The sequence below is a fragment of the Heloderma suspectum genome, chromosome 2 (assembly GCF_057233095.1).
Source record: "Heloderma suspectum isolate Gila_16-S chromosome 2, 16-S_ref, whole genome shotgun sequence".
Lineage (NCBI taxonomy): Eukaryota > Metazoa > Chordata > Lepidosauria > Squamata > Helodermatidae > Heloderma > Heloderma suspectum.
The window spans coordinates 245,137,307-245,159,815 of record NC_139459.1 but is presented as its reverse complement, the minus strand read 5'-3'; the positions used below and the strand labels follow the sequence as shown (position 1 = coordinate 245,159,815).

The 22,509-nt window shown below is 41.2% G+C and overlaps 1 protein-coding gene across 1 annotated transcript in view; it reads right to left on the bottom strand.

Annotated features, from left to right (window-relative positions):
* Positions 1 to 3,035: 3,035 nt before the first annotated feature.
* FBXO38 (F-box protein 38) overlaps positions 3,036 to 22,509 on the bottom strand; it is a 35,638-nt gene continuing 16,164 nt past the window's right edge. The window contains 12 exon segments of the mRNA XM_084838657.1: positions 3,036 to 3,923; positions 5,406 to 5,519; positions 6,145 to 6,248; positions 7,003 to 7,148; positions 8,360 to 8,526; positions 9,164 to 9,266; positions 9,799 to 9,899; positions 16,479 to 17,180; positions 18,806 to 18,985; positions 19,122 to 19,154; positions 19,157 to 19,174; positions 21,786 to 21,905. Coding sequence (XP_084694783.1) covers positions 3,745 to 3,923; positions 5,406 to 5,519; positions 6,145 to 6,248; positions 7,003 to 7,148; positions 8,360 to 8,526; positions 9,164 to 9,266; positions 9,799 to 9,899; positions 16,479 to 17,180; positions 18,806 to 18,985; positions 19,122 to 19,154; positions 19,157 to 19,174; positions 21,786 to 21,905 — 1,967 coding nt within the window. The 3' untranslated portion in view covers positions 3,036 to 3,744.

The window sequence follows — 22,509 nt, the reverse complement described above, 5'->3', positions numbered from 1 at the left end:
GAGATGTCATGTTCTTAGTTAACTGAGTAAAGCAGTCATGGGGTAAGAATATGAGTCCTCTTATGGATTGGCAATTGGTTAAAGAACAGAAAGCAGAAAGAAGGAATAAATGGTCAGTTCCCAAAGGGGGAAGCAGTGAGGCTGCCAAGTTTGTTGACACCACCAAATTATTCAGGGTGGTAAATACAAAAAGGACTTGTTTCAAAGGGGTATCTCCAAACTGGGTGGATGGGCAATACAATGGCAAATTAGTGCAATGTATGTATAAAGTGATGCACATCGGGACAAAAGAAATCTTATTATCACATATACACTGCATGGGGTCTGAGCTGTGTGCGAGGGATCATGAAGAAATTTGATTGAAAATACAACTGCCAATATTGTAAGGCCTTTATACAAACCTGTGGTGCAACTGCACTTGGAATAATGTATACAGATATTGATTTTGCATCTCAAAAGGGTTTGTGGAGCTGGAAAAGGTACAGAAAAGGCCAACCAAAATGCCCAGAGGCCTAAGCAACTCCCTTATGAGGAAAGGTAACAGTGTTTGGTGCTTCTTAGTAGAAAAAAGGCAACACAGATAGATGTGACAGAGGCTTAAAACATTACGCATGATTTGGAGAAAATAGAGCACGACTCCCCCTCCCCTCTCATAGTACCTGCAGCATCCAATGAATGGTGGGAGACTCAAGACAGACAGAAGGACATACTTCTTCACACAGCACACAGTTAAACTAAGATGTGGTGATAGCCATGAACCAGGATGCCTTTAAAAGGTGGTTAGACATTTATGGAAGACAAGACTATCAATGGCTACTAGTCATGATGGCTACATACTAATCAAAGGCAGTATGTCTACAAATAATTTAGATTAAGCAAACTGATTTTGCACAGGAAGGGCAAGAAGCTATGCAGAGTATCTCTTTCTCACACACACACACACGTACGTACGTGTATGTTTGGTTGCATCTCAGATTCACCATGCACCACCTACACACTTCTAAAATCGTTTTTTACCGCTGATCTTATAATAATTTACAACAAAGGCTTACAGCATATATGAAATTGAGAATGGTAGCATAAAAAAGGGGGAGAGGAAGTGAACAAAGTACAAAAGGGAAGGAAAAAAAGAGCAGATTGGGGTTTACTAAGGGAGGTGGGGGAGAGAAGAGAAATACAGTAGTTAAGGAAATAAAATACATGCTTTTCAGGTAAACAAATACATCTACCAACATCCATGTCTTTTGATTGCCTTGAAGATAAACATAGAACTATGAAGATGGAAATGGCAGTCTAAGTAAAAAGATCTATAAATGAATACCAAGTGTTCAGGTAAGCATCTTCTAACATCATATCTTATGTATCACATGCTCCCAGTAGTCAGAGTACTGAACTGGAGAGATACAGGTTCAAATCCCAACCCAGCCATGAAGCTTGCTGGGTGACTCTGGGCTGATCACCGACTCTCAGCCTAACCTACCTCACAGGGTTGTTGTGAGGATAAAATGAAAAGGAAGATTATGTATGCGGCCTTGGGCTCCTTGGAAGAAAAGGCAGGATATAAATGTAATAAATAAATCCCATAATATCAGTCAGCTTGCAGTTAGTGCGGCCTATCAGAACCAGGCTTCAGACCTCCCACATCACTGGAACAAATTGTAAGCTTCTCAGGTGAGTAGGGATCAAAGGTCAGCTTCCATCCTAGTTCTAAACCAGGTGTGTCTAGCATCTTTTATTATGGGGATGTTCACAGCTCAACTCTGAATACCTTGACACAAGCTAGCAGTCTTGGGGTCTTACTAAGATTTATTATGGACAACTGTGGGGTTTGAGAAATTATAGGGACCATGCCAAGAACAGAAGTGTTTAACACTGCCTTGGCTCCAGGAAATTAAACCCCTCATCTTCAGTTTAAGAAACCTCCAAGCTGTTTGCTAATCCTTATAAAAAAGGATTTGGGTGCAATGAGATGAAGATCCCCTCCCCCCATATATATTTATGCACACTCCTATTGCCTACACACTTTAAAGGAATTAAATGGAAGCTGAGTTTTTCAGGGTGCTGAATTCTGTACCACCACAGAATACACAACCATGATTAGATGTCCTTCACTCTTACATTTCATATCCACTCATTCAGTCACATGAATGCATAAAATGTAGCTATTGCTTCTATCATGAAAAAGCAGAGATAAGCTCTCTAGAGGCACATAATAGGAAAACACACACGATCGGAGTCCAATCATTTGCTGTTTCCATCTGCTGAACAGGAAATATGTTCATACCCAACTTCTACTGACTGCTGGATCTTTTATTTGAACCTTGATTATCTAACCGTCTCTGTCAATATATAACTCAACGTAACTGGCAATCTTGTTTGTTCAAATGCCTAATTATGCACACATTTTAGCTGTCTCAAGGCTACCAAGAGAAAGGAGGAAGTACTGGACTATAATTTCCATTTTCAAGGTTAACGACATCCTGAGTTTTGTTATTCAAAGAACAGCATATCAACAATGGAATTGGAAGGCAAGTCCCATCTCTTTTTGGCTGTCATTTTAACAACAAAACCTAGACAATGGATAAAAACAATCTCGTCCATTAACATAAAAAAGAATGTATTCAACCAAGGTGTTAATGTAGTAAGTTACCATAGGGCTCAGCTGAACCAAGTATCCTAACAGGGCAATAATTGGTGGCATCCAATGGTACTAAATATAGTCCACTGCTGCAATTTTAGTTAGAGACTTTCGAATTATTACATGGCTATTACCATTATTCCATGTGATTTGTATGTCCCCATCAGAAGATTACTCAGCATTATGACTTCGATAATCCTAGAAACAGACACCTGTAATGTTCTCTGTGCAGATCAACAATCTGGAGACAAAATTGGCATTGTGGAATTTAGGGAGAAGTAACATGAGCTGCCACACATGGAAGACAAGCGGACCCACATTTATGGAGTTTTTCATAATGTATTTGCATTTTTTTAGAAACCTATATACCACTGAAAGAGAAAATCGCAACAGAAAATGTTTTTGAATGTATTGCTTTTTATTACTCTTGCACACTCTGGCCCACAAGCTTTTTAGTTTAATAAATTCTGAAACCACAAGGTTGGTCTTAATTTGCTTTTTGTTTTGTTTTTTAAATAAATTGTTGACAGTTTTCCATAAAACATCTGCATGGCTGCTCTTCCCACTTCTATCATTCTTCACTAGTTTAACTCCTCCATTTTATTCCCCTTGAAAAATGCACAAGACTCAAAGACTGTTCAACAGATTTACTCCGAATGGACTCTTAGATGCTCAAGAGAAAAAAAAAGGCACAGATTAAAAGACTCCTGTGGCTCCTGGACATGGCATATGGGGGTTTTGCTTGTGGCAAACCAACAAAAATACTGCTATGAATCATATGGACTAAGAAATTCAAACTTTTTTCCCTTGCCATAATTAGTTGCCTTCATTAAAATGGAACTTAAATTAAATTTCATAATATAAACATATGAAATAAAGTCAACTTTAGGAAGATTTTTCTTCTGTGTAGAGTCCTCAGTATACAATGACACTTCTCATTATACATTTACTACAAACTATTCCAGTAGGCGTTGGGGGCAACTGTGAACCACACAAGTTCCAAGACCTCTCAGTGCACTAAGGCAGTGGAAGGAATCCACTTGCTTTCTTTGCTGGCAATGCCAGTCAAAAGGTAGGATGGGCTGGAAACCTACAGCCTGATCCATTCAGATGTAATCATCCTCTACTGGCTCCCCATTAACATCACAGTAATGGATGAAGATAGCTACCACCCGCTGGAATACACCTTTCTTCATCTGACGGAGCTCAGAAATCTCCTCGCCTATGGTTTCCATGCAGATATCTGCTGACAGCTGTCCTTTTCTTCGGGGAGCATAAATAGTTGCTACAATATATATACAGAGAGAGAGAGAGAGAGAGAGGAGAATGGAAGAAAAAGGAATTCATTGGAATTCACACTGACCGTTTAAATCAACAAATAGACTTTTTCTCAGCCTTAAGGCATCAATCAAATTTAAGTATAAACAATACAAAGAGATTAACAAAAAAAGGCTAGGATCAGCCTAACAGTGCACAATATTGCTTTGAACAAACTTTCCCTTAGATTTGAAGCAGTTGGTTTGCTGCAAATAGGGTATGCATAACTGTCCTCTCCTTTGGTCCAAGCACACACTGCAACAGCTTTATCAGACTGTCTCTCGTTATTGAGTTTTGCTGTTCTCAGAGTTATGAAGGTCATTTCAGTGATGCCTGCCATAAAAAGTGCTATTCTCACATGTTAACCTGCAGTGTTCGAGAAGGCACACATACAACCTATTTTGGAGAAATACTGCAGAAAATAAATTTTAATTTTGCTTACCAGCTGTATTTATATGCTGCATCCCAAGCAGCAAACAGATGATCAAAACAGACGTAAGATAAAATACGCACATTAAAACACTCAAATTCCCTATATAAATGTATAAAACCAATACGAATCACACACTGAAACCATATAAAAACACCAATTTGTTAGCCAAACAATATTATTTATTAATATGTTATAAATCACCTTTATACCCACCAGGGCCTGCAAAGCAATGTAGAATTTAAAACAATACAATTATACAATAAAATCACAACAGAATAAAATCAGAAACAAAACACTCTTCAAAACGAGCCAAAACAATATTAAAATCAATTAAAGGTCTGGCAGAACAGTATACAGTTTTTATTGTCTGTCTAAAACTCAGTAAGGATGGAGCCAGCCTGACCTCCCTTAGGATTTCCATAATTGGAAATCTTCTACAGAAAAGGCCCTGTTTTGTGTACCTGCCAGCCTGGCCTCTCTTGGTGGTGGGATATACAATAGGCCTCTGATTAACATTTCAAATTACGAGCAGGCTATACAGGAGGAGGTGGTCTTCAGATATCCTAGCCCTCAGCCATTTAGGGCTTCATAGGTCAAAGCGAGCACGTCGAACTGGAAATCAGTGTGGTTGGTTCACGGCCAATAATATATAGTCTCTAAAGCACAAGCCAGACAATGCTCAGGCCACCACATTTTGCACTAGCTGTAATTTCAGAACACTTATCAAGCGCAGCTCCATGGTCAAGGTGTTAAGAGTAGCCTAAATGAAAGATAATGCCTTGCCCTAGCACAATAAAACTGCTTAACTGTTGGAATACAGAGGAAAGCCTCCCTCTCAGATCTTAATGAACAAGGAGGAACATGTGGATGAAACCGTTCCCTCAGATATCCTAGATCTAGGTCAATTTTAAAAATGAAACTGTATTGCATTTTAATGTTCTACAGTGCCTCAAGTGCCTTGGAGCAGATGTCCAACTCAAATGTGCTATATAAATAACTATATTTACATTCACTTACTTTTTTCATCATCCTCAAAGTCATATCTGGCATAGCCATTAGGCTCAGCTGTCCTGAGTGACCTCAACCAAGGGAAATCAGTAATCATGGAGTAGGGGGCCCCATCCACAACACCTACAGTAAAGGCAATCAGAGAGAAAATAAGGACATAACTGTGCTCCTTTTTCCATTGTAAACCTCTTCCCTCATCTTCAACTGCCTTAGCTCTAAGCAGATGTTCCATCAGGGGTAAGGCTTGCCCTACCTCTTCTGCACATCTGACTCCCCAGGCATGAGAGGTGATGTGTGGCTTGTGGATACACACTGTGCAATCTATACCCTGAACTTATGTGACCTACTCCCTATGCAGGTGTCAGCTTTAACACATGGAGGCAATAGGGCCAGAAGTCACAATCCCTCTCTCTTCATACACCTTTTTCCCTTGTTAAATATGTGGAAACACAACACTCAGCACCTGTGCAAGCCAAAGTTCTTTATCTCATCCAGTGATCCAGTTCTTTAAAAAACACAATCACCCCATACCCACAGCTTTTTATTTGAGCATTGTATTACAAACACTTCTGGATTATGTTTACATCTCTTCTGGCAGATGTGCCTACACTCTTCTCTAATAATGGCTGGTTTTCTAACTCTATGGCCAGAATGTACTATTTTTTTGTTTGTTTCTTTAACATCCAAAAGTAATTATTTTCTTGAGAAATACATACATACTTGTTTTCTAAGTTTCTATAATGCTTACCTTCTAGAGTGTAGATGTCTCTCCCCCAGGGATACTTTGTATATTTTTTCAGGTCATCCTCTGTTCTTGTGGCTTCAGGGAAGAACTCATATTTAATAAGTTCTCTGAAGGACAAAGAAGAAGAAGGAATATGAACATCAATGGGACATATATGGGAGTCAGCCTGAGAAGCTGATATTATAGACTATAAGGACAACAGACCCTGGACTTGGATCTATCCTGCTTGAATGGGCTCACAGGGAAGGCCCTATATAGCAGAAAGGATAATACAAAATAAGGCTTAAGCTGGATCACCAAGTTCCACATAAGATGCAACTATGATAAGCACCCCTATTGTTTGAAGGACAGGGCTGAACGCCATCAGGACTGAAACATGCTCCCCCAAAAGCAAGCTATGAAATTATCTCAGCACCACTCTAAGTTAGGAAAAGAAACACACTTTTCCTAAATTAGGAAAAGTTAGGGTAGTAGACCAGACTATTTCCTAGTGGTGGGAACCTGCTAAAAGAGCACAAAGTTGCATACAAAGATGTAAATACTGCCACCTCCAACCGAGCCAAGGGACAGGGCATTTCTGATACATTAAATTGTAACAATGTCATTAACATTTCACACCTCTTCTTCTCATGTATCACAAAGTATTCTTAAAGGTACAGCAGGACCAAGTAAGCATGGCTAAGCAAATGGCTATCTGGAACACCAGTAACCTTAGTCCTAAATTTGGAAGTTAGTTCCACTAAGTTTAATAAAGTCTGCTTCTATGCTTAGAAGCAGACCTTTCTGATCTGTGCACATTTGATCTATTCAGCAAAAGAGAGAGAGAGAGAGAGAGAGAGAGAGAGCACGCGACAGACTTACTGATTAATGTTTGCTATTGTGTCCATCCAGCTGCGAATGCGCACTTTGTTGCGAACATTTGGAGGGTTACTAAACTCATGAATTACACAGATGTGGTAGGGGTAAGGACCACTAAATATCTTCTGTTCTAGAGTCAGAGTGTCAACCTGTGGAAAAAGGCACAGCATGGCTTGTAACCAAGAGGAAAGAGGAAAATACATCTACCTAATCTGCAGGCTGTTTCTGATCAGCAGTCCTAGTTTGCTGACAAAGTGTACTACACTTCTCTTTAGAGACAGCAGCGAGGAGCAAAAGCGGTATGAACATAATGAGAATTTGAGAACTATTTACATGATGAAGAGATTCTGTACAAGATTATCTGCCAACATCTCTAAAAGCAAACTCAAATTTAAAGAATCGCTGGGAAAAAAATTCTTAGTTTATACAAATATTCAGGACTAAGCTACATTCATTTTTTTTTACAGAATTTTCACCTGTTTGGTGAATTAAATGTACACCATACAGAGAGTCTAGCCAGTTGGAGGTTATTATTGATTTTTTCGCTCCTTTTACCACTGTTCTTATCTGTTTTATTTGAGTGATTTAAAATGCAATCCTATGCATGTTTAGTGAGAAAAAAGTCCTACAACTCCCAGCATTCAATGACTTTTTCTGTCTAAACATGCATAGGATTGTACCCTTAACCTTTAGACATTTTAATAATGTTTTTTGGGTGGGTGTTCTATTTTATGAGCTGCCATGTAGGCATGATACCAGCTGAAAGACAGGATAGTCATCATTAGCTCCAGCACAGTTTAGAAAATTCGGCAAGTCTGAGGTACTTAGCTTGGCTATATGAATGATTTCTTGCCCGGTAAGCCACTGCTATGTCCACACAATGAACAGGCACTGATCACGGAAACAAGTGTCATAAAGAAAGGAACCTCACTTTAATGCCATAATGGTAGCGCATAATAAATACAAGTACTACTATGACTATCTTAAACTGCATTGTATTACAATTGCAGGTAGTACTGATATTTGCCTTCTGATCTAAGTGGAATTGACACTATAGTATCGTACTCAATCCAGTATAGTATGAAGAACAAAGTTATCTTGCATAGACTCATAGAGTTGGAAAGTACCTTGGAGATCATCTAGTCCACTCCCTGCTCAATGCAGGCTTTTCACTGCAGAGTGCAGCTACTACACCTCTGATAGATGGCTGTCCAGGCTCTACTTATATACCTTCTGTGAAGGAGAGCCCACCACCTTGAGGCAGTCTGTTCCACTGTTGCAGTTTTCATGTTAAAAAAAAGGCAAAGCATAGAAGAATACAAGCAGTTTCATTCTGATTAAATGAAAGCCATCTGAATACCTGCTGCATTGGACGAAGGTAAATTATCCGGTTTCTCTCCGGGGGCATCCGCAGTATCTGATCCAGTACCTGATCCATATTTAATTTCTTGCACTGGGCATAGTCAAATCGATTAACAATTGGCGCGTTCTCTACTTTTAAGTGCTTAAGTACACGACATCTGGTGGCTACAAGTTATAGGAATGCAAAATGCTAAGTCAGCAAGACATAACATATAACTATAAATGGACCTATCCCATTACAAAATTTTGGTTGCACCGCAATGCTGCAAAGGTTGTGCTCTCAGACTGCCAAAACATGTCAGCATCAGCATCAAAACCCGCTGACTTAATTTGCATTTCCTTCTATTAATGAAATTGGGAAATGAAAACTAAAAGCACATTTTTAAAAACTGAAAAGTTTGACTAACTTTTTAATCTTAGCATGCTTTAAATATTTGCTGCTCTCTTATTTCTTTCACACCTCCCACTCCTCTGTTCTACTTGGCTCAACTCTATCTATGCCCTGCACACGTCAAGTGGCCTAGCAATAGCAGAAAAGAGAGGCTCGTAAGTATAGGGAATGTAGCTGACAAGTAATAGAATTTTCCTTTGGGTGGCACTGGAAGCATCATAGTTTATAGCATGGTAGATATATGAAGGTAAAGCTTCACATTATAGCATTCATTACCATAGCATTCATTTCCTTCAAAAGATAAACAAACCAGAAATCCTGTAATGAGATACGTGGATGGGATATGTGCCAAGTTTGGTGAAAAGACTCTTTTAAAAAATCCCCAAGCCCCAACAATCAAAACATACGTACCATGAATGAACATCATTTTAGGGCAGTCTTTCAGCACTAGGTCTGTTATGCCACAATTTGTCAAGGTGATCCCAACAAGGTTTTTTGATTTCAATGTCAGAACCTGGGGAAATTATTTTTGTAAGTTAGAGGTTACTACATGAACCACACAAACAAATCCAGAACAATGAAATCTGGTCAGCAACTGTCCTATGACAGAATGTGGGCAGAATTGTTATATAATACTGAAAATGGTGGGGAAATATTTGACAACTCAAACTCCACAGATCATCAAGCAGGACTGGTTAAATGGGTTATCTGACATTCTTTTCTACTAGAATTTCCTCCTCATTGCTTGCTGGTATTTGCAACAGTCTTATCAGCATAGAAGATACTGACTGGTTCCAGCTGCTACTGAAATATGCGTTATTTACAAAGAGATTAGCAGTGTGATATGTTGGGAGGGAAAAACAGAGAAGAATGTGTTTAATATGCCCTTAAGGGAGAAAGTGATTTTTCAGCCTGACAATGTCCTTTACAAAAATGCCACCAATTGTAGAGAAAAGAAAGACCTTGAACAAAACGTCTTGAAGCACATCCGTCTAGACTGTCAGTATAATGGCCTGGGTTTCAGCTTGGGGCTAAGAAGATGTTACCTGGATATGATCATCTTCAATCACAGGATCGCTGGTGCTTGTGGACTTGTCAGCGGTCCGTTTTCGCTTCACTGAATGCCTAGGCTTTGGTTTGGTCACTTCTGCAGAGAAAAATAAATAAAAGATTGAAACTTCCTTATTTTCGCATAGCTGCAATAAGAGTAGCAATGGCATATCCTGAACATATTTATCCTTAAATGGAGAGAATAAGGCCCTTGAGAAGAGGGATTCCAGAATGATGGGTTATGACCACCGATGGGTCACAGAGCTTACAAGTGGGTGTTGGGAAAAATACAGTACAATTGGAGAAGTGGTCTTACTTCTGAGCTAAAAGTCCACTCCTGAGTAGCATCATGAATTCACCTATCTAAGACTGCAATCTTAAGCAATCTTACCGGGAAGCAAGTCTCAATGAACTCAGTGGGACCTGCACCAAATTAAACATGTTCAGGGGAGAAAAATTACACCACACCGTGTGAGCATTTTCAGAGAGTTCAGTAATAATGCCTTCAGTCATGCTATTTTTAGCTCTTAATGAGATAAGTATGAAGCCTAATGTTAAAAACTGGATCTATTCAAAAGAAGTCATGTGACAGAGACCAACTAGGAGAGAAGTATGTTAAACCTCTAGCTTCTAATTATCTACTTGCAGCAATGTGATAATATTCCCACCACTAAAAATGTTTGAAAGAATACAAAGCCTTTGCAGGCTAAAAGATCACAAAAATACTAGACTGAATATAGGAATGTATGAATCCCTTACCTGGCTCCGCGCAGGGGCATCCGCGGTGGGGGGGAGGCGCTCCGTCCCTCACCCCCGGAATCCTCGACGGGGGGGGGGAGGCGCTCCATCCCTCCCCCCAGAATCCTCGACGGGGGGGGGGAAGGCGCTCTGTCCCTCCCCCCGGAATCCTCAACGGGGGGGGGGGGGAGGTGCTCCGTCCCTCCCCCCGGAATCCTGCCCGGCCGGCTCCGCTCCGCAGCCAAGCCACGGAGCCGCTGGCCGGCTACGGCTGCCCGCAGGCAGACATCCGGCCTCTGGGCAGCCCTACAGGGATGCAAATGGCAGCTGTCGTTTGTGTCCCTGTACTGAGCCGTGATAGGCTACGTAAATATTTACGTAGCCTATCACGGCAGGGGGAGAAACCCCAGCGTACGCAAACGGCGGTAGCCGCCGCCATTTGTGTATGCTGGGTCCCCCCCCGCCGCCATGATAGGCTACGTAAATACTTATGTAGCCTATCACGGCCTCCGCAGGGACACAAATGGCATCCCTGCATTAGCTGTGATAGGCTACGTAAGTATTTATGTAGCCTATCATGGCTATGAAGAGGAGGAAGCGAATGGCGGCCGCAGGACGGCCACCATTCGCAAAGCAGCGCAGAAGTGAGCAGGTAAGTGCTCCGTTTCGCACGCCTTTCGTGGGGTGGGGTGGGGAGCTTCGTTCCACAATGGATTTCGGGGGGCTGAATGCACTGGCATTTGGCCTCACCGAGATCCATCGTGGAATTCTCTGACATCCTTAACTGAATATGGTGTATCAGGGCCCATTTGCACATGAGGAGCAAAGTGTGGGTGATTTAACCCATGATTTACTGCAGCACATGCTGGGTGTATTCTGCAACCTTCTGGAATATTCAACCTCCGATCGAGCATTACTACATGACATCGGAACCCAGACACTGGTTCACATGTAATGACAACCCAAAGTAGAGGTTGAGTGTGGGTTCTCATTGAATTGTGAGTTGTTGTTATGTGTGAACCCTGCCCCATAATTTAACTATAGGTTCTTAACCATGAACAGCCCATAGTTCACAAGCCATGGGTTCTCTTCCTGGGCTGTTTGTGGTTAACAACCCATGGTGCAGGGTTTGCATGTAACAACAACCCACAATTCATCAACCCATGATTCAATGACAACCCATACTCAGGGTTGTCATTAGGTGTGAACCAGTCTTTGTCTGTGTTTGGATGTCACGTAACAACCGCCAATTGAAGACTGAGTATTTAAAATGGCAGCTGTGTACGCTGCAGAACATCCTGGGTTAATTAACCCACAATTTGCCACCATTATGTACAAACCAGGTCTTAGTCTGTCAAGGAAAATATGAAGAACAAGGTCCACATAATATTTTCCACATATGAGATGACTTGCACAAATGGGAATAGAATTGTGCTGTGTGACTATCAAATGACATGGTTCCTGATCAACAAGATGGATAATGGAGAACTTGTCATGGAATCTTTAGGAAACCTGTGTGAGCTATTAACTTCAGGGATCTGCATGTGCTCTGGTCATAGATTAGTCTAGGACATGTAAATGGAACATCAGAACTCAGACAAGGACAGAGCATGGAATCATTGATAATCAGTCAATGCTATGTTTAACTTTTAAAATATGGCATTATGGCAAGAGTTCCAATATGTTGTACTTCTTGTCCTGCCAAACAATTTTAAGTGCCTTTCCACTTTGCATTCCTCTGATGACACCTTACAAACGCAAGTAAATTCTGCTAGTGCAGAATTACATATATCAGGTGCACAGATTCTGCCAAAGCTTGAAGTGCTTTGGAAACATTGTTGAAGGGCTATATATACACTTCCTTAAACTAAATAAATAATAAATCAGTGTGTCATTTTGTAAATGCCTGGAGAGTTACGAAGGAGATATCTGAGAATGGGAAGTTCAATATTAGGATCTACGTGCTCTTTTTGTTTAGATTCACTTCCAATTTTTATTTTCTCTGGGCCTGCACACCTGCAGGGAAGTGACATTTACAAGAGCTCTGCTCACTGAAGCAGACAAAAGAATGGGGCATGCCATATAAATATCATCTTACTGTCTCCATACAGCAATGAAGCAAAGAAGATTTGAAGATGGCAACACCTGAAGAGCTTCTGGCACTGTACTTCTAGCACTCATATTAAAAAAAACCCTGTGCCATTTAAAACCAAAAATTAAACACACACAGCCCAATAAAGACTTAATGATCTAACATTCCTAATCTCATTAAAACTACAATACATCCTTCATTTGGGTAATAAAGAAGCATGTAAGAATTACACTCAGGCACTAATTTTGCTGAATGACTGTTGATAGATAGCACATCTTAACTAGGGACACTTGACCATGGAACATGACTGACAGCGTTTTTGTGAGTGTCAATATTCCTCTCTTTACCTTAGTGAGAGGGGTTTCAGCATTGTCAAAATTCCTAAGGAGCATGCAGTACAAATTCTATGGTCACCATATTAGGATGGCCAGAGAATATCTCTGAAAATCTATGCTGCTGTTAAAAATGAAACACCCAACAATACAAAAATATTGTAACAGGAGTTACGAGTGAGATAAACTCATTTTTTTTAAGAACTACTCAGAAAAATGCAGCCACTTTCTTTACCTGAAATAACTTTTGCAAGAAGAGGATAGTTTTACTTAATACACTGTGGAGAAAAAATCTGGTAGAACTGCTGGAGGATTCTGCCTAAGGAGATCTTAACAAGGCAACTGGAATATTTAAGAGCCACATTCACTAAATTCAGCCTTAATGGCATACTGGCAATGACAGTTATTTTAATTACAATTATGTTTCTGCATTTACTAAATATGTCTTTAAATAAATGCAGAATAATAGATACTTCCAGTTGTGTTTGTCTCATGCATTTAAGGAAAGATTTGAGAAATTATCCTGAACAGGTAAAGTGTGAATTTGTAATAAATTTCAAAGACTGAATAAATACAATTCATACATTTTAAACATTAAATGATAAACTAAACACTACAAAACATGCAAACAAGCTGGATTATAACTGTGTGTTTTTTTCCTCTTTCAGTTATATTGATGAGTGTTTTTCTGTGACTTGCATTACCCTTTCCTTACCACCATATAAAAAAGCAGTGATCCTCTCATTGCCACAAGTAGATGACCAAATTCCCATATAAATCTATTGAGGTAACAATGTTCAACAAAATAAAATTATTTTAGCTATTGTAAACTCAATATACTAAAAATATTGTTTTACATTTTTACCTGAAGGGAACTTTTAGAATATCCACTTACACTTAGGCAGAATTAGCATAAGCTGTTTGCAAGTACAGTACTACAATTAAATAAAACAAAACGTGCAGTAGGATTACAATTCTCCATGTGAGTTAAAAGAATGGGAAACTACATCCTTCAACTACTCTGACTGCATAGACGAAGTGCATTATAAGATAACTAATCCAGGCTGGAAGGCATGTTTACTACTGCTTAAGTGTACATCTACATATCAGCATCCTCGCATAGTAGACTGTGCCAATAGGATGTCAACTGTAGATGAAGACAAAAGGCAAGAGATTCTTCCAACTTCATCTGCACACAGGTAACACACATGAACATAACCGGGGTTGGCAGATTTGGGGTGGCTTTCGGGCCAGCCAAAAATCAGTGGTCACCAGGACATGCCCCTGGGCGGGGTCTGGTCCCTGACCCAGTGCTGCATCTTGGAAAAGCAGCACAAACTTGGGGACAAACAGAAGTACCACAGCTGTTCACCTCCAGTATGGAGCTGGGAAAAGGTGGCAGAATTGTGCTGGCTTTCACTGCGCCTGCTGGGGGTTGAAGCCCTCGCCTCCTGGTGGGTGTAGAGATGAGCCAATGGACCTCTGCTGCTCCCCTCCTGCTCAGAGCCAGGGAAGGGCAGTGGGGGCTTGCCTCTGCCTCTGCAAGGGAGTGAACATTCCAACTGCCCAGCAGGTGCAGCGACAAGCCTCTGCAGTACCCCTTCAGCTGAGACCTGGCAAAGGGCGGCGGAGGAGTAGAGGTTTCAAACCGCCAACATTTGCTGGATCATGGAGAAAGCAAGAGAATTCCAGAAAAAGTCTATTTCTGCTTCATTGACTACGCTAAAGCCTTTGATTGTGTGGATCACAACAAACTCTGGCAAATTCTTAAAGAGATGGGAGTACCAGACCACCTTACCTGTCTCCTGAGAAACCTGTACAAGGGCGAAGAAGCAACAGTAAGAACCAGACATGGAACAACCGATTGGTTCAAAATTGGGAAACGACAAGGCTGCATATTGTCGCCCTGCTTATTTAACTTATATGCAGAGTACATCATGAGAAACGCCAGGCTGGATGACTCACAGGTCAGAATTAAGATTGCTGGGAGAATTATCAACAACCTCAGATACGCAGACGATACCACCCTAATGGCAGAAAGCAAAGAGGATCTAAAGAGCCTCTTGTTGAGGGTGAAAGTGGAGAGTGCAAAAGCTGGTTTGAAACTCAACATTAAAAAAAACTAAGATCATGGCATCTGGCCCCATCACTTCCTGGCATATAGAAGGGGAAGAAATGGAAGCAGTGACAGATCTTATTTTCTTGGGCTCCAAGATCATCGCAGACGGTGACTGTAGCCATGAAATTAAAAGACGCTTGCTCCTTGGGAGGAAAGCTATGGCAAACCTAGACAACATAGTAAGAAGCAGAGACATCACCTTGCCAACAAAGGTCTGTCTAATCAAAGCTATGGTTTTCCCAGTAGTAACGTATGGCTGTGAGAGCTGGACTATAAGGAAGGCTGAGCGCCGAAGAATCGATGCTTTCGAACTGTGGTGCTGGAGAAGACTCTTACGAGTCCCCTGGACTGCAAGGAGGTCCAATCAGTCCTTCCTAAAGGAAATCAACCCTGACTGCTCAATGGAAGGACAGATACTGAAGCTGAAGCTCCAATATTTTGGCCACCTAATGCGAAGAGAAAACTCCCTGGAAAAGACCCTGATGCTGGGAAAGATTGAAGGCAAAAGGAGAAGGGGACGGCAGAGGATGAGATGGCTAGGTAGCATCACCGATGCAATGATTATGGACTTGAGCCCACTCCGGGAGAAAGCGGAGGACAGGAAGGCCTGGCGTGCTCTGGTCCATGGGGTCACAAAGAGTCGGACACGACTGAACAACTGTGGGTAGCTGGAGCTCCAAGTGCCTGGCAAGCACAGAGACAGGTCTCCATGTCTGAGCCACCCCCTTCCAGCATGCACCCAGACAAAAGTTTGTTTTGGCTCTCTTCTTAAGCCCAGCAAGAGGAGAGCTAAACAAATCACAGGATTCCACTGGTGTCTGGGATGCAGATCATCCTTCCCATGTTGCAGCTCCAGCCTTCAAAGGAAGCCCCAGGCTCTTCTTGCTGGTCGCAGCCAGGCTGACCCCTTGGCATAGTGAGTGGGGAGAACAAGATTCTCGAGCCTGCGTCTACACTCTGAAGCAAAATATCAGAAAATACATTACTTGGGCAAGGCAAATGTTTCACAAATCCCAGTCAACCTGTGCTGAGTAGCTTTCAGCAATGTGGCTCTTTCATTTTAAAAATAGCTTTCAAATCAAGAGTTATCAGAGTTTGTATTTCGGGGGAAATTTCCTGAGAGGAATATTAGCCCTCTCACAGATCACGAGCTCAACTATCACCACCCCAGTAGAGTGATCACTGTTCCATTTCTATTTGCGAGCTGCTTTGTTAACACAAGGATCAGCATAATGATTAAAAAAGGCATTTCTATTCTGACAATAGTTTATTCCTTTTATACTCTTACGCTGCTTCAGAGCAAGACTGACATTATTATAATGCATCTGTCCCTCCCCCTCCTCTGACAATACACTGCTTTAAAGCATGACAAAGACTATGTAAATGTAGCCATACCTGATTGAGATACCAGAGGCACATGGGAAAGTCTGCTTCTGGCTCTTGTTAGAGGTCTGCGGGGATAGTCTTCATTATATTCCATCTCATACCTCCCTTGCTGTGAACTAGTGCTCTGCTCCTCATCAGCAGTCCCACAGACTCTCTCATTAGTCCTCTCATGGTTGGTCTCCCCTGAAGAACCACAGTCTGGTAACGTTCTCAGGGAGAATTCTGCCCCTCCCACATTTGGCCCATTCACACCCCGAGCTCCACTAGTAGATGGGCTTTCACCATCAGAGGTTCCACTAGTCCTCCTTGGCTGGCTCGGGGGCGTATAGCAGGAACACCTGGAGCATAAAGAGTTCTCCTCTTCATCCCTCTCCCTGGGGCCTTCACTCCTGCAAACACACTTCCCGGAGTCCTCTACAGATGCAGAAGGGGCCTCGCCAGAGCCACCAGCTGTCCTCACACCATCAGGGCTTTCAGAAGCAGCAGTGCCTGAGGTCCCTGGAGATCCAGTGCCACCACCGCAGCCTGGGTAGCAATCTTTGTTTTTATTTCTTTCTGTTGTCACATCACTGGCTGCTTTCATGTCCGCTTTTATCTGCTCACTGGTGACTTGACAGCCTTTCTCACAGCTGCTCTCCTCAGAAAGAAACAGCGTCACCCGGCTGGCATTGCATCTCTTCCGCAGCGGAGCTTTGCCTTTACCACTCACTGCTACAACAACGGTGGACAGAAGGGAAGAGTGCTATGAGGTGTTGGAAAGGCATGCAACACACAGTTACAGCTATCAACACACACAGGAGTACCTTGTGAGACACTCAAAAAGGCCATCCTTATATGTTTCAAGTGGAAAGCCCCAGATAAGACATTATACGTCTATGTGAGGTTACTTCTCTTACCTAAAGACTCATGTCTTGAACCTATCTTGTACCACACACAGTTAAGTAGCTCAGAAGGCTCAAATTATTTACGTGTACCTGATATCTTCTTATAGTAGTTACCTGGTTAACCACACTCCTGCTTAAGAACACTTGATGAGAACTTTAATTCTCCAATAACTTTCATTCTTCCTGGAATATGTGGTAGAAAATGGATTTTGATAGATTCCTTCCCATCTAATGCACTCTCACTCCTCAGGTTTACATCAACACCTTAAGGGATTTCTTTGGCTGCCAGAAATTAACCTTGTAACATCTAAAATGCCGACAGAAATGTGACTTCTTTCCCCACGTTTTGCTGATGTGCTTTGCCCCCACATTTTAGGTTGCAGGAAGACCGTACAACAAAACCACAAAAGATGAAGCAATAAAGATAGCTAAGATTAAAACAATCAGGAATCTGCAAGAGAATGGCATGCATCTTCCAGATGATCACTCAAAAAGAAAATTTAAAACATCTGGTCCTTACAAATTTCAGCAAAGCATGTGACAGTATTCATCTGAAATCATTGGTCTGGCTCAAAAAATTGTAAATGAGTCTGCACAAGCCTTGGGCTTGCACATTTCCCTTGCCCTCCTTCACACATGAGAGAGAAAGCTTCCATTTTCACTTTAGAACAGAACACAGTTCCCCACTGCATATGAACTTAGGCAGATATGGTACGCTCTAACCACAGTTAGTTAAAACAAACCAGGATCAAACCATGGCTTGATATCCTGGTTAGTTAATTTAAAATTACAAACTGCTATATACTTCGAAGTACCAGTTAATCCACAATCCAATTCATGACAATTTTAAAGGGAATGCAGAAATAAAACCAAACTGCAATCTATTGCCACTGTTGACTGAAAGGAGTTACAGAGCATAAGCAAAAAGCATCTTCACAGAGCCAGGAAGATTTTGAGGAAATAAAAAACTATATGGATGGTAGCTGCCTTCTACATAGGGCGGGGGAAATATCGGTGAAAGACCAAATAGCAACAGAAAATTCCATTAAGGTAGGACTAAAGTCAGTAATAAAAACCAAGTATTTGCATTTGAATCCCAAAACTGGCCACATAACAGCTGAGTACAAGTGTGTGGCATTTCACTGAGAAGCCCAAGTAGCCCTTTATATATGTTACACTGGAACGACTACCACCCAAGGTGTTTTTGGTGGCAACCATACATACCACCACTATAATGTAAGGTGGCATTATGCTCCTGAGAGAATGGTAAACAAGCAGCATGTGATCTGCAGAAATATGGAAAAGAACAGAAAGAGGCACAAGGGAAATCTATAGCTGAACCACAACCACTATAAACCACATTCCACAGAAATGTCTTATTCATATATTATATGATTCACAGCACAAAGAGGACTATTTTCACTACACGCATGAAGAAGAAAAAACTCTCACTTGAGGGCTCCCGGATTTCCACTGGATCTCTGACTCTTTCCTCTCCATCTGAGTAACTTTGTGCAATACTGTTTGTAATACAGGATCTCGAGGTTGCCATGTTTTCATCTTCATCCTCACTATCTGAATCATGGACAGTAATAGGTGCTAGATTTACATTAGGCTGAAGGCCACTAGGCCCTGGAAGAAAAGGAAGTTCAGCAATGGATTAATATACTTTCCAGAGTCCACAAATGCTTTGACTTGCCTTGGCTGAGCTCCTTATTCCACTGGATTCTAAACATGTGCCCAGACCAGCTGGGTTTTGCATACCTACCAGGAGGAGCTTCTGCAGTCCACATCTTTCGTCTTGTTCTTCTTCAAGCTCCCCTCAACACCAAGACAGAAAAAGGAAGAGAAGAAACAAAACAGTACGTACTCCATTGTGCTTTAATTTGGACTGGCTCTTACTGTTTTGCTGCCATCTTCTCCCCTCCCCTTACCATCCACTTTCTCCCAACCATTTGCATTACACAATGTGCTTTGTATCTGTAGTTGGTGTATTACCATTAGCTGATTTTTATACAAATATGGCAAAAATAAAGAAAAGTAAAGCCACAAATTACCTCACAACAACAGGATGCTTACAATTAGAAGTGGGCTGAAAGACTCCTATAACTGATTAAAAATAGCCATCTGTTCTTGGATAGGGCACCAGGGGTGTACAAAAGTCTCTGTATAGCACAGGACTCTCAGGAAGGAAGAGAAGGTCAGGTAGATGAAAGTGGAGGTGGGGGAAGAAACTGAAGACACACAGCAAGTAAGAGAATGAAGAAGAGTGACCTGAACAGAGCCTAGGTAAAAGCTGAAACATTTCACAAAAATTGAATTGTGCTCAGAAACGCTTATTCAAATAATGAATTTATTTAACTGTACTAACATCAGGGTGATGCAAGAGCTCAGTGTTAGGACTTCTTATTTCCCAAACTGAAAATACTCAGTACTGTCAAGTATTAGTAGTGTGGTGGCGGTTAAAGAAATAACACTGGCACTCCAGAGTAATCTCTGGCCTTGATACTGGCCAGAAAATTGGAACCTTCTCCAAAACCTCAAGAAAACCTGTTACAGAAATGTATCCTTATTGGAAAGAATGGCAAACAAGTACTAAGTATCTGATCTCATTTGTTATCCCCATAGCATTTACCTAACATAGATGTACTGGGTGGAAGTAACTCAAATGGCCTAGTGTGGAAGCTAATTTGTTTTACTGAGTAGCCAACATAAGTACTCATGATTAGAACACACATTAGAAATAAAATTAACATCACAAAAATACTAGGCTTACAGGCTGACACTGTCTGCACATCACGACAACCCCCCATGGCTTAATTTACTCATGATGGATGTTGCATTGTGCAGGGTACCTGTGGTCACCTAGCACAATGCAACAGCCCCCATAGGTAAATTACGTTCTTTTTTTTTTTACCCTCCTAGAGTCATGGAGGGTATGACTCTGATAAGAGCAGAAGGAGCACTGTCATCCCTTTCCCCATAGACTATTGCCCTGATCAAAGCCACCCCCAGCTACTTTTCTACCTGCAGGGGAAAAGATACTAGGTCAAAACCATTTTGCCCCTGCAGGAAGAACAACAAAGGGGTGGCTTAGGGTGAGAAGAGACAGGTTTGGGAAAAGGTTGAACCCCGTTCTTCTTCTGAACCCACCATGTAGTGAAAACATACAAAGTAAAAATAAGCTGGGGACTAGCTACAGGTCTGCCACATCAGGTCTGCTCTGGCCTCCAGTAAAATGGCATCTGAGATTTTACTTAAACAAAGGTATGACTAACTAGGCACCGTAAAGCAAGCAACTAAGAATCAAGGGTACTTGGAATGATTCACTAACACAAATTCAGCTACTTCTAATCTGAGTTTATCTGTCACAACCACATTAACAAAGAGGGAAGACTTTATTATAATGAGAGAAGCATGGCCACAATTCAAGGCAACTCAAGACAAAGGCAGTGGTTATTTTAAATGTCCCATAACTATATAAAAATATGAATGTCAGATAACATATACAAGAACCCCCTGTCAATTGCATAGAAAATTTATAATAGAGGAAGTCTCAGCAAGTAGAACACAGCTGGCATTAAGGAGCAGGTAAGAGGATGTGCTCTTGGAAGTTCACTATTCAAATCCTGGCTCAGCCATAAACTCACTGGGTCACTTTAGGCAAATCACTCTTAGCCCCCACATATCTGCAACATGGGACTGCAGACTCTAGCCTCATTCACTGGCCAGAGAACCAAGGCCCACTGGGAGGTTGCACCCCATCTCGCTGGAAGAACATCACAGGAAAGGGGAGACCAACCAGGCAACATACAAAGGCCAGAAAAGGAACAGCTGCAGGGAGTTCATTTTCACCCTTTCCTGCCAGAAAGAGCACCTATAAGAACTCTGAAACTAAGAACTGGTGCCTGAATTCCTCCGCCCCCTCAATCCCTTTTCCTTTTGTGTCTTGTCTTTTAGACTGTCAGCCTAAGGGCATGGACTGTCTCATTATTAATCTTTGTAAGCCACTCTGGGAGCTGTTTTTGGCTGAGGAGCAAGATAAAAATACTGTAAAAATAAATAAATAAGACTTGCCTACCTTACAATAGCATTCTAAAAATTACTAAGATAATGTATATAAAACTCTTTTAACATCTGAAATGATCAGCATAAATGCTAAATGTTTATTTCTTTATTTACAACATTTATACACTGTTCTACATCCAATGAAAGATCCAAGTGGTGATATTTAATAATTAGTTGTCAGTCATTCCATGCTATGCCACGGTTATTGATTTTTGAAGTTTATTGATTTCACAATTCTTAAATAGCTTAACTTTTTATCCTAAAATAAATCGCATCTTGATATACCTTAGTGAGAAAAAAACCCTGTTCACAATCAACTGATGTAACAAGAGGAAGAGAAAGGTGATCCCGATAAGACAGTTACCTGCTTGTTCTTCATCAACTTCCATAGGAAGAAGTGCCTGATTAGTTGTGGAGGCTTCACTGTGGCTCTCTGCCATAGCCATTCCATCTTCCTGTCCCACCTCCTCCATATCATTTAGTGCTGCAAATAGAGACAAGAATGACCCAGCTAACACCACGAATAGGCAGAAGCTATTCACACATAATTGCACTGCAATCATAGAAAGGCTTCAAAAGGCTCCAACTATGGGATGAGCACCTGTCTTTGTCCAGGAAAACTTAACAAGGTAGATCTCGAGTAATCTGAAAGGCATTTTGATTCACCTCTATATTCTAGCTTTTGATGAAGGCTCTGCCCTTTATGTAAGTGATCTGCGGGGGATTCTCAGCCAGAAAATGTGGCCTTCAAACCAAAAGAAGACAGAGAACCTAAGCTAATGCTTGTAAGTTGAAAATATTAATGCATAGTCACTTTATAAAACATTAATTGTGGGCCAATGGCAACATTAAGTCATCTTAGGTATATTCAGCAGAAATAAAAGATCATTTGCTTGTTTTACGTTTTCTATGACAAAATTTGTATTGGCCAGAAACAAGGAAAGTGCTATAATACCAGATCAAAAGGAATAGTTGTAGAAGTTTTTGTGGCATGGAAGAGTTAATTGATATTTGACAGTAAAGAGATGTAATTGTGATTGTTAATGCTTTAAGTGTGTGTGTACACGTACACACAATCATATTGTTCA